Here is a 13,353-nt window from a genome sequence, read left to right as displayed (position 1 = left end):
TTGTTTTGTGTTGTGTTGCTGTTTGATAGACTTATAATCCACATCTCCTTATTTACATTCTATTCAGATGATATCGTACAAACATCAGATGTTCTTTATCAGTGGTATAACGTGAAAAGTAAAATCACAAAAATACTGAACTCCGAGGAAAATTCAAAAAGGAAAGCCCCCAATCAAATGGCAAAATCAAAAGTTCAAACACATCAATGTTGGATTTATAATGCAACTAACTGTATTACAAATATATTCCTAATAACAAAACTGTCCACATAAACTAATTTTTAATAGTTTGTATTATTCTATTAGGTATGGGGAGATGCTGCCTTGCAGATATTTTACTCCGTTGGAATGGCATGGGGTGGACTAATTACAATGGCCAGTTACAATAATTTCCATAACAATGCGTACAGGTAAACATCAATGGTTATTATAATGTGTAATTTTCAGTGTTTCTGTCAAATATTTAAACCTATTTAATCTATTAAAACGGGTTACTTTCCCAACCCAGAGCGTTATTTTCTAAATACAAGAGATAGGAAACACCAAAGGAACAATAAAGAATCATAGGTTGAAGAGCAACCGACAACACCTTTGAAAAAACTCATCGAAAAGACAAACAATAGTCTACAAAAACTACATTGAAACTAAAGACTGAGAAACACGAACCCCAACGAAATCGGGAGTGGTCTCATGTGCTCCTTGATTCGAAAATCCGGAAAGGAACATCGAAAACAGAAAATTGTGTTTGTTGTATTAATGTTGAGGCATAATAAATAAGTACTGAAATATTTGAAAAAAAATTAATTTGGGGGAAACGAAAAACTAAAAATACAGAAAACGTGATGAACATTTGGGTTTGAGTGAATCATTGCAATTATTATTCCAATTACATTGCATAAACGGAAACTTTTATTCAGGGTAATGGAATTAGTCATTAACCATTCATGCCAATATGGCATGTTTGTGACTATATACTTAAAATTGGTTAAATGTTTCTGTAGTAAATATCATATCAGCAGGCGTACCAGATACCATAGAATTGACTTTGCTTTCCTGGTATAAAATGTGGGTTTTGTTCACCCATAAGTTGTAACAATTACAGTTAATAATGAATTGAATTCACTTAATTCATTGTTTAGCAAAAACACAGCATTGTTTTAAAAACAGAATACAGAAATTAAATATAGACCCCTTGGTAACTTCTCCCTCATTTTTCATGACATATGAAATGGGTAAATTGAATTAATATATGAATGAGAGAAAAATAAAAGATTTTTTTAATAATTTAAAACTTTATACTTCAATGCAAAAACTAATAATAATCCAGGCTTTAAATTTGATACACAAGATGCACGTTTCGTCTACATACAACTCATTACTGGCGCTTGAATCAACACAGGTGCATACCAAATCAAGTCCGTTTTTGAAGAGCATTATAAATACAAAATTCCGCAAAGTTATTAACTACAGCTAAGGCAATCTTTGCTTGGGCTAGAAAACCTTGGTGTTTCGAATCATTCAGCATTTTGAAAACAGTAATTTTACTGAAAAAGAACATATCAATAATATTTAATGTCAACACAAAACAGCCTATTACTGGGCTGTTGGTAAGGTGTCAAAGCGTCCTCCATGAGTGGCATCGACCGAGGAATTGTAAATATTTTGGTATACTAGACGCTCTTTTGGTCTAATCATCCATCAGTCATATATTTTCGTTAAAAAACTTGTTAAAATTGATAAAGCATTTCTTTTAATGAAGCCAAATATAAATATAAACATTTTGTATTTAGGTTCAAACATATCTCACTTTAACTTCGTATTTAATCACATACAGATAACATATAATATAATGTATGATTAAAGATATACCTGACCACCAGATCTTGAAAGTTTCAAAGATATTCAAGTAAATCTGGACTACGTCGATTATTAAATTATGTAACAATAATCATTTTAAGATAGCACACGTGTCATTTCAAGACTAAAAATCTTGTGTATCGCCATATTTTTGCATTTCAATTACGACTCTGATAATTATGGTACCGTAATTCATCAAGTGAATACCATTTGAAAGCATTGGGTGTACTTGTTATTAAATTCATTATTCAATAACAGCTAGAATTGTAAATTTCAGGACAAATTATACTCTTTTTCCACATCTAAATTTATGGAGTTGTATTATGTCCATTTTTATGATATAGAGCTCCTAACGGTTCTACAAATTTATACATCCCTGGCTTTCATATGATTTGGTTTGATCGTTCCTGATTTATAGATTATCGTTGGTCATCTCAACGAGATTCATTTTCTCGCTTGAGCCGGCACGGCGAAAGTGAGAAAAGCAATCGAGTTGAGATGACCAATGATAATCTGTTTATCGCTATTTTACCTATGACGACGTTGTTTTTTTTATTGACAACGGCACGTGCGCCCTTAGTTTCTAGCGATAATTTATCATATCACTCTACTGTGCTGAAAAAGGAAATTATCAGTCAGTAAGATCAAAGGAAAATTTTGTAAAATAGCGATAAAAATGTTTATCAAGAAAAGCCCGTCGAATGCAACATTTATAGTGTTATTTTCATTTTACCGATATTAAATTGCTGTCTATATACAATTGTTTCCGGTCAACGAGTTCGTGGATCAGTTTAAAAATTAAGAGTCTTTGTTTATATCAAGTTAGCTTGCTTTTTCACAAGAAGAATTATCATTAATCCTCCAGTCATTTAAATACTACAGAACTTTTGTTGGCAGGCATCAAACAGTCTTTTAACTTTTGTTTAACACCAAAATCCCAAATGACCGTAAAGGTAATTTACACATTGAAACTCATAATGATCATATCACATATCATTATTCACATATTACTTAAGGTATGTAACTCTTAGATTTTGATCGTACTCAAAACATGCTGCAACATTTTGTTTGTGTTTTCGTAAGACAATGTGTGTTATGACCATTCAAATTTAATTCCATATCTTTGCACTATATTTCAAATTCCTTTGCTTCATTGAAAAACCGTATTGGATATAGTCTCATATCGTGCGGACATGTATTTTTTTCACGGATATGTGATATCATGTTGTTACTATTAGTTCCTCTTAATAACGCTGTAGCAATGATTGATAGCGTTTGATTTTGTCAGCTTTTATGGAATTCCCCTTTTTGAATTTGCCTTGGAATTCGGTATTTTTGTTATACTTTTTTACTTAGTTATACTTTGATTTGATTCCATAGTTTGTATATGTAAGTCTAATATTTTTTGTATTTCTTTTTGATATGTTTTCAGAGATGCTATGATAGTTCCCATTATAAACTGTTGTACTAGCATATTTGCAGGGTTTGTGATTTTTTCGGTTTTGGGATTCATGGCACATACAGCGGGTACAACTGTAGATGAAGTTGTTAAACAAGGTATTTATAGTATATTTACAGTTTTCAATACTTTCCATTTTTTTTCTTCTGTAAACTGTATGTTTTTTAACAATATTACGGGTTATATGCAAAAAAATGTTTACTAAAAAAAAAAGCATTAAAAAAAATAACACTCTTTATTTTGAAATAGCTATGTTGATGGTAGTATATTTATTTATGAAACTCTTTTCACTTAACTATTTATAACAAACAAAACTGAGGGAATCGCATGACTTCCAAAAAGCAGCGAGATCGGATGATTAGACAGGGACTCCTGATATGCATGCATCACCCGCCATGCGAATCCCCATTCGAAGGATCACAATCGGGAATAGGACAGAATCGGTAAAATTACAGATTATAAGCCTCGTAGTCAGTGTCGAGTCACATAATTTATACAATACACTTTCTTTTTAAAAGATTTCCGTTGATAAATTTAGAAATTTTAAGAAATTTAAGTTTCAACACCATCAGGCAAGTTGACCCCAGATGGATTTATATATATATTTAGGTACATTCTGGTCATTGAGCTCCCAAGGTATATGTTCAACCTTGGCTTTCATTTTATTTGTTTTACGCGTTTCTGTAGAAGTGAAATACAGAAAATGAATTCGGACGCACTAAATTCATTAAAATTATTTTCATTAATGCAATTTACAATATCGTATTATTCTTCAATTTTACCATCAACAACACGGTTTGCCCATTTTTAGGGGCCAAGGTCATTAACATCTTGTTTTGCATCATCATTTTACAGTGACTTTTTCAATTTTCGAATTGTCTTTTCCAGGTCCTGGTCTTGCATTTGTTGCTTATCCTGAGGCTGTTGCTAAACTACCCTTCTCACCATTGTGGGCAGTTTTGTTCTTTCTTATGCTATTCACCATCGGACTAGACAGCCAGGTAATTTTGTATCTTCATTTCACGATCAATTTCAAATTTTGAAATCATATACGATAGAAATTCTGGAAAATATTGAGAGTAGCTCCATACTTTTGTATGAATCTTAAATTCATATAACATAAAAAAAAAAACTCAATGGTGTTATTTTCATGCTTCAGATTCTGATTATTTGGGAAGGTCAAATTTTCATATACATTAGAAAATAATAACACTTAATTGGTATAAATTACGACATTGTTTCCAACCTGTAAAATAATAAACTAATAATTATGTGCATTTTGAAGGTTTTTCCCCAAAAAAGTAATTTTGACATTGTTTTATAGAAATGCTACGCAGCCCAGTAGTCAGCACTTCTGTGTTGACATGAAATATCATAGATATAATTATATTTATAAATTAACTGTTTACAAAACTTTGAATTGTTCGAAATACTAAGGATTTTCTACCTCAGGAATAGATTATTTGGCAAATCCTTTCTCCAATTACAGGGAAAACTTCTGTTAATTTATATATGATCCAACAAACGAAAAATTATTGAATGGGTCACGTCATATACATGCCAAAAATTGTATAAATGTAACTTGTATTGGGTTAGAGTGTGAAAAATGAACATGGGTTGACAAACGCTAAGGCTCTTTTTTTTATTAGCTTTTGTTTCCTCGCACTATTATTGTCTTGTTTAAAAGGATGAACTATGAAACCAGATTTGCATGTATGAACAGAGCCTAAAAAGAAATCATTTGCATTGTGGTACTCCTTGATATTTTTATAAACAACATAATCAGATATTTCGACTGTCATACATGTTTTCGACTTTCCATCACGAAAAATGTAGTACATGAAAACATTCTGATGAAAACTATTACTATAATTACACATGATTAAAGAAACACCAAAAAAGGATTTAGATAAATTAAACATACTATTATTTATGATATTGTTCATATTTAGCCGGACCTGCCTTTGAAAAATAACACTGTGCTTGTAATCGTCCTGCATGTTTTCCTGTCCAATATGCACGTTATTGTATGTAGATGTAAAAAAAAAAGCTTCTATTTTGTATTTCTGAGACTTACCGAGAATTGGTTGATAGTATCAACGATTTAATTCCCTCTACGCTTCCAAGGCTTATCCATAAAAATGAAAGGTAATACAAGGTATGCACTTAAGTACATAAAATCTGACCTAACAATATTTTCATTTCTGACGGACAATTGAATAAATGTATTTATAACCGATATAACTTTATAGTTTGAGGCAGTTTCAGAATTCTCTCAAATGCACAGTTTTGTCTGCCATTGAGTTTTTAAGAAGAATTATCAGTTAAAGAAATTACTACTGTATACATCCAATAACCACCAGAGTTCCTTTCAATAACCTAATTAGAATAGTTCAAGTTTTGCCTAAGCATTTATAAATTGGCAGTTTCTTCACTGTATTTTCAAAAGTCGAAATAGGTATAAATATTTTTTTTTTCAAATTGATTTATATCTAAAGTGGGTTTAAAAAGAGTTACGATTTTATTTTCATCAGTGTTTTTTTTCATAATTTTTCTTTTTACTTTTGGTTAAAAAAGGACCAGATTGAAAATTAAAAAGATAATTAATGTTGAGATTTTTTCTTTTAAATTGTCATGCAGAAATAAATCCGGAATAATAATTATCATGCTCTTTAATTCTTCAAAGATAGGTGAAGCAGAATCATCTATGGTGCGTTGACCGAGGACAGGCAACAACGTCCCCAAATAGGTTTTTATTGTAGTTATGAGGTATTAAAATGAACAAATAAATATGTAATAAAAAGAAAGGTCTGGAAAATTGAACTTTTTTACACTAGAATTTGTCTCTTTGATTTTACGACGTCATTCGGACTATATTATTGAATTATTTGCTTTTAATACAAATAATTTCCCAGTCCTTAAATAATACACATTGATATTAGATTCAGTGTCTTTATGTTATTTCATACAGTTTTCTATACACTCATAAACTCATCATAGATGCATCCTTTGGTCTATGTTATACAGAATGTGATTTGCCATACACTACTTCTGTTTAAAGAATTATTCTATGAAAACTTGTTTTGTCTATTCAATATTCCACTTTACATCTATAGATGAATTAACTATTTTTTCTCGGTTGTTGATATATTTAGTAGAAAACAGTTCTGTGTAACATACATCAATAATGTAATGGACATACATGTAGTCTCGTTTTCAGAAATTTTTACCACTACCCTCTATTAATAGTCTTTTCTATTTAACTGCCAAAATCCCATCACCCAATTGATTTATATATATATATATATATACCATGTTCATTAATATGTTATCAAGATTTCAAATTTATTCAGAGTTTTAGCATTATATACATTCCTTTTTAACTGTTAAATTAAGGATTTGACTAAAACGGTTTTTTATGTTTTTGGGTTAAATTTATATATCAAACTGATCCGCATAGTGTTAAATATTTGTAACTTCTGTCTTCTAACACTGGTTATTTATTTCTACTTTTAGTTCGCAATGTTTGAGACTGGCATAAGTTCATTTATTGACGAATACCCACGCTTACTCAGAAGTAAACGAGTACTTCTTGCTGCAGTTGGGTGTTTCGTGGAGTTTCTTCTTGGAATACCATGTATTACACAGGTAGTTTAATTTCGATTTTAAACGAGTTAAAATATATTATTAATAAAACTTGATATTCCTGATTATGAGATAATTTCTCGTATCATATTATTATGTAATTAAAATAATTGTTCATGTAGTGACCATCGGCTGAAATATTCAGATAACATTCTTTTATAGCCAACCATTTTGATTTTGAAAATGAGATTCTATTTGGTCAAGGATTATCTTTGAACTACTGTCTGGGAAAAAAACTGTAACAAAAACAGGAATTGCATCCTCGACATTTAGATTTCCATAGTCCACTCATTTTAATTTTGTAGGTATCTTTATTAATCTACAATTTCAATATCTATCCTATGTGAACTAAAACGGAATATTTCCAGATTGTATTAACTAATTCAGATATGAATCAAATATATATTGATATATGATTTACCTTTACGTTTTAATTTTGTTTTCAAAAGAAAAGGTCTCATGTCATTAAATAAAATTTTCGAAAGGATGATTTCAACTTCACCACTTAAAAATCGTGGTTTGAAAGCTTCCTTGTAAGCAGCAACCCCAATTACGGAAATTATGATATGAAATGTAAGCTCTGGAATGTCGTATCAACTGGGAGATATATACTCCATATGCAGGCACTGTTGGAATGTTGCTACACAGAAACAGAAAGTTCATTATTGGAAAGTTGAACTCATCTCTTTTGTCGTAAAGTTTTGTTTTCAACCGACCCTCAATGTCAATTTCTAGATTTTAGCCAGGGTATGAGGCATACTTAAATGTATGTGTTGTATCCTTTATTTCTATTTCGATGGGAAAGATGCCTTCAATATAGTCACCAAACTTTGAATTATTTAGTGAGAGGACATCATCCTTATAGCGGAAAGTGACGTTAATAAAGATAATGTTAGCTTCTTTTTTTCATTCTTCCTAAGAAGCTCCTGTATGAAGTCAGCCTCAAATGAATAAAGGAACAAGTCTGCAAGGAGAGGAGCATAGTGGGTTCCAATGGAAACGTCAATTGTTTGTTTTAACTATTGTCATATATCGTGTTGACTAGAATAGATTACTTTAAGATTACACAATCTTTTTTAAATCTTAGAACTTCCAAATTATCATATGTTCACTAATTCCAGGGAGGAATATACGTTCTACAGATTATGGACTGGTATTGTGCAAGTTTCTCTTTGATGATGATTTCACTTATAGAATGTGTTGTTATTGCATGGATTTATGGTAAGCACACAGCATTTTTCATATACCATCTTCATTACTGCAGGAGTATTTTACTAATTTTTTTATTTATTACTTTAATGTTAATAATCAAAATCGCGAAGCTTGTATTTTCAGAAATGAATAAATGTGAAGATCAAGATTGTAATAGCAAAATTATTAATGAAGGACATCTGCTGTAAATACCAATTAAAAAAAGTAGAAATGAATGATTTTAATTGAAATTTTTCTTCATATCAATTTAGGAACAGAAAGGTTTTTCAAAGACATTGAATTGATGATTGGATATCAGCCGCATGCAATCTGGCATTATATGTGGAGATTTGTAACACCGACTGTTATTTTTGTAAGTTGAGTGTTTCTTTCATTATTTGTTACTCGATTAAAACTATTTAGACATTGACACCAAGGTCAATTCTTAAAATTATTATTTACTACCACACTTTATTTGAAAAAAGATAAAAACACATTTCAAATATGCATAACTATTCATATATTCTACAACGCCAAGGAAATGTTAATTCGAAACACCTAGAGGTAAATGTAATCAAGATGGTCAATGAATGTCATGCTTTTAGTTAAATTTGTAAACTGTGATAGGTAAAATTGCCAATGGATTGCCTTCTAGGGTCACTTCAAAATTAAATATGACCATAAACATTGGCTACAAAAAAAAACCTGGTATCAGGTGTACTGACTCAATAATTTAACTAATATGTTTAAACAAACGCTAGGCTAGTTAAGAATAAATGGCAATACACTGTTAACTTATATAACTTCCATATGAGTCGAAACTTCAAGCCACTTTCGTATACCGTATACATGTACTTCTTCCTGTTTTCAGCAGTTTGTGTTATTACTACTCCACTGGAAAAAAAAACATTTTGAAACACATTTAACACATGGACTTAAAGAGAAAAGTTTTAATTATATTATGATTAAATATTGAAAATATCTTCAGTAATTGTAATATATATATATATACTATAAAAATAAGAAGATGTGGTATGATTGCCAATGAGACAACTCTCTCCACCAGAGACCATATGACATAGAAATTATACAACTATACAACTCATACCGCATAGTTGGCTAAAAAAGTCCCAAAATGACAAATGTAAAACAATTCAAACAAGAAAACTAACGGTTTGTACAAAACAATGAACAAACGAAAACTGCATATGATATACAGCAACAAACGACAACTGTTGAATTACAGCCTCCTGACAGGCACAAATTAATGTGGTGGTGTTGAACTTGTTTGTTCATTTATCTGTGTTTATCTATGTCCTTTAGTGAATAAACAATAAAAAATTTTACTCATTGAGATATTTGTAAATATTGTTTATCTCTTTAATAAACATCTCTCTATCATCATAGTATGCTGGACAACAAATAATCTCCCCTGGTATTAGTTAAAGGACTTCCCCATTTTGAATTTATTTTTGAGTTCGGTATTTTTGTTATACTTTTTTTAGGAAAGATCTTCCTTTTGAAAAAAGGTTTTATTTTGAAATAAGTTTCTAAAATACCAAATTTTTATGTTCTTAAATGTTATAAAACTTTTAACTTTTACATAGTTTTTACTAAACTTACTTGACGAAAAAGTTAAGCTTTACATCTGAATTTTGAATATTCATCTTTTTTAAAAGTGAAGGTGAACAACAGCAGTTTATGTTATTAGTAAATATACTTTTGTTAGAAACATAAAACTCATACACTAAACCATGTTCTACATAAGGGAAATCTAACAATTTCTCCTAGAACTTCTGGTAAAAGGACTTTTTATTTTCACTACTTTAAACATCTAAATTTAGTTATATCTTTTTTAAATCATTTATATAAATATGCTTGTTTTGAACATTCTTGTAATTTCATTGTCATATATCAAAACAGGTTTGTCATATATAAACAACACTTTTTAATAGATTGGCATCATCTAAACACCATTTAGAAGAAAACCATCAAAGATACCAGGCCTATAATTTGGACGCCAGACGCAAGTTTCGTCTACAAAAGGCTCATCAGTGACGCTCGAGTCAAAAGGTTCAATAGCCTTATAAAGTTGACGAATAAAGGCAACAGTAGTATACCGCTGTTCGAAATTCATAAATCTATTCAGAAAAAACCAAATCCGGGTTACAAACTAAAACTAAGGGAAACACATCAAATATAAGAGGAGAACAACGACACAACAGAAACACAACATTAAAATGTAACACACACAGAAACGAACTATAATATAACAATGGTCATTTTCCTGATTTGGTACAGGACATTTTAAGAAAAAAATGGTGGGTTGAACCTGGTTTTGTGGCTAGTCAAACCTCCCGCTTTTATGGCAATGTAAAATATAACATTAAAATGACAACATTACATGACAGGACTACAATACAAATAAATGGGAGAACATATAGGACAGAGAAACATACGAATAATAGCTAACAAAAGGTACCAGGTTTAAAATTTAAGACGCGCGTTTCGTCCACACAAGACTAACCAGTGACGCTCAGAACAAAAAAGTTCGAAAGCCAAAACAAGTACAAAGCTGAAGAGCATTGAGGACCAAAAGTTCCAAAAAGTTGTGCCAAATACGGCTAAGGTTATATGTCGAGGATAAGAAAATCCTTATTATTGAGAATAATTCATACTTTTGCAAACAGTAAATTTATACAAATGACTATATAACAGATATACATGATAACACCGAAGTGGTGACTAACTATAGAATAAAAACGGATACATAAAACAACATAAACCAGCACATAAAAATTCACAGCCGAGTTAGCCAAAGAGATCAACGCAAGAAAAAAGTGACGTCACATTTGAATTTCTGACATTTCCCCAAAATAGGATAGAATTAGGATAGAATTCAAGATTTGGTTTAAAATACTCATATAACATTTATTAACAAGGCATTGTATATATATATATATATACAAAGCCTTTTGTCATAATTTTTTTTATATCCACCAGTTATAACATATTATCATATATTTGTATAACAAAACTGCAAAATTAGCACAGGGCTATATTTGATATTCATTTTATTTTATTATCATATAGGGAATATGGCTTTTTAGTATAATAACATTGGGTCCAGTGACTTATGATGGAAAAAATTATCCGACTTGGGCCATAGTGTTGGGATGGATATTAGGACTTTTGGCACTTGTCCCAATTCCTCTTATGATGATTATTCAAATCATTAACACTGATGGGGAAACAATTATTGAGGTAAGCTTTTTAACAGCTTAAAACATAGGTACAATAGTAAAAAAATGATGTTGTTATATCATTTTTAAGACATTGCTATTTAATTATGGATTTGTTATTTCTATTTTGCGATTTTAAGGTATTGCAAAAGTTGAAACCGTACAACTTATGTAAATGTCAGTTAGACAGTTTCCGCTTCAGTTAAAACATACTGGTTGTTAATAGGTTAACTAATAGCTTTTCCAGTAATCTAAGTGCGCATTATGTTATTTATAACTTACATCTGTATTTTTTTTTAAAACAAACGAACAAAAAACCCGAAATATTACTATTTCAGAATCTTGCATTTTAAACTCGCTGATATTCATAATAAATTTAAGAGAAGTTCTTATTCAATTTATCTTTTTCAGAGAGTCAAAAAATTAACTGTACCTGCCAAAAATTGGGGCCCAAGTAAGGAAGAGGACATAGAACGATACATACAGTCACTGTCATATAATGAATCCACGTTTTCTAACATGAATGGTTGTCCTGTAGATTGTGAAGAAGCCTTATTACAACATAAACAAAAAATAGGTGATTATACATTGATATAACTCATAAAGAAAAATTAAGTAAATGTAAATCGGTAAAACTTTAGCTTGTTGATATCTTCAACGTGGAACTTGAGAATTTAATTGTTGATTAATAGATTTAATATAACTAGTGTTTGCCAAACAAATATTAGAAATGTAAATCAATTAGAAGTGTCCATTTTGCTTTTGATCATTAGTTCTTTTATGGTAATTTACATGAAATATAGTGTTCAGCAAGCTTCACTTTTTTGTGAGATATATACATGTTTTTTCTATTTTAGAAACGAATGGCACATCGTTATAGAGGATAATAAGAAACAAGTGGACATTCCAAAAAAGTTGTTGCAAGGTTATGAAAATAAGAGACAAGCGCATTTTACTTCAACACACTGTCATAAGCTATGAAATTATGTGAAGTTAGTATAATCTCATGTTAGATTTATTTCAGAAAAGTGATTGTACTAAATCATACTGACGAATATATATCATTTAAATAACCGTTCAGTATTTGTGAAAGTTAAAAGCAAATAGAAATGTCAAGCTCACCAAAGTAATACACCCAACAAATATATTACAATAGGTGAATCAGTTTAACGAAACAATTGAATTGTTTTAACAATTCTACTTTATCATGACAGTCGTTTACTTATATTACATTTCAACTATTTAAATATTTAGAGTTGCACACAATTTGTTTCTTTACGGAAACGGTCATGTGCTAAATTATTACTGGAATTTGTTTGCCACATCGCTGTAATTTACAAGACATTATTTCATGTTAAATTGAAACAATTTATATCTGTTAAGTAGGTCTCAATGTAAATATTGTAGACTTTGTGATTTATGTAATTTTAATCAATCATTTATGTCATAAATGAACAAACTTTATCATTATCATTTATATGTATAGTTTTCTATTTTCTAATATTTATTTCTTGGGGTTTCATTAATTTAATTTCTTAACAATTTTAAGGACAAACTTTGTACTTCTAAGTGCATCAATGGCCTTTATTGGTCTGAAATTGAAGTATTACAAAATCCTGTACGGTTTGCATTATAATAATTGATAGGTATGCGCAAGTTTTTAACTGTAATACCTTTCAAATTGTATGAATATACATCAAGATTTTAAGATAGAAAGATGGTATGCTTAAATATTCTCAACGACATGACAAAAACATTTTTTGACACATATTTGCTAGTGGAATATGAAGCATATGCAAGCTCCAGGAAAATTTTTATGGCTTGTTGTTCATATACACAAATACTATGGTAAATTATTTAGTAAGAGCTTGTGAAGGTTTAATTTTGCCGGTCCAAAAAACTATTTGAAATTGACAAAAAAATTGATGATTTTCACAACAACGCTCAAAATCCTGTTTT

At 30.1% G+C, this 13,353-nt stretch overlaps 1 protein-coding gene across 2 annotated transcripts in view; it reads left to right on the top strand.

Annotated features, from left to right (window-relative positions):
• The window catches only part of LOC127715277 (sodium- and chloride-dependent glycine transporter 1-like), a 39,362-nt gene that overhangs the window by 6,358 nt on the left and 19,651 nt on the right, over positions 1-13,353 (top strand). Inside the window, exons 7-15 of one of the 2 annotated variants that reach the window (XM_052221315.1) lie at positions 307-410; positions 3,290-3,414; positions 4,205-4,317; positions 6,833-6,964; positions 8,083-8,182; positions 8,425-8,525; positions 11,246-11,416; positions 11,806-11,971; positions 12,252-12,386. In XM_052221315.1, the coding sequence (XP_052077275.1) occupies positions 307-410; positions 3,290-3,414; positions 4,205-4,317; positions 6,833-6,964; positions 8,083-8,182; positions 8,425-8,525; positions 11,246-11,416; positions 11,806-11,971; positions 12,252-12,274 (1,035 nt within the window). In that variant the 3' untranslated portion in view covers positions 12,275-12,386. Of the gene's footprint in view, positions 1-306; positions 411-3,289; positions 3,415-4,204; positions 4,318-6,832; positions 6,965-8,082; positions 8,183-8,424; positions 8,526-11,245; positions 11,417-11,805; positions 11,972-12,251; positions 12,387-13,353 lie in introns of those variants that run through there. The other variant, XM_052221316.1, reaches the window with a different exon arrangement.

This window comes from Mytilus californianus, unplaced genomic scaffold (assembly GCF_021869535.1).
Source record: "Mytilus californianus isolate M0D057914Y unplaced genomic scaffold, xbMytCali1.0.p SCAF_9, whole genome shotgun sequence".
Lineage (NCBI taxonomy): Eukaryota > Metazoa > Mollusca > Bivalvia > Mytilida > Mytilidae > Mytilus > Mytilus californianus.
The sequence above is the reverse complement of the archived record's forward strand: the minus strand, read 5'-3'. Positions and strand labels throughout refer to the sequence as shown.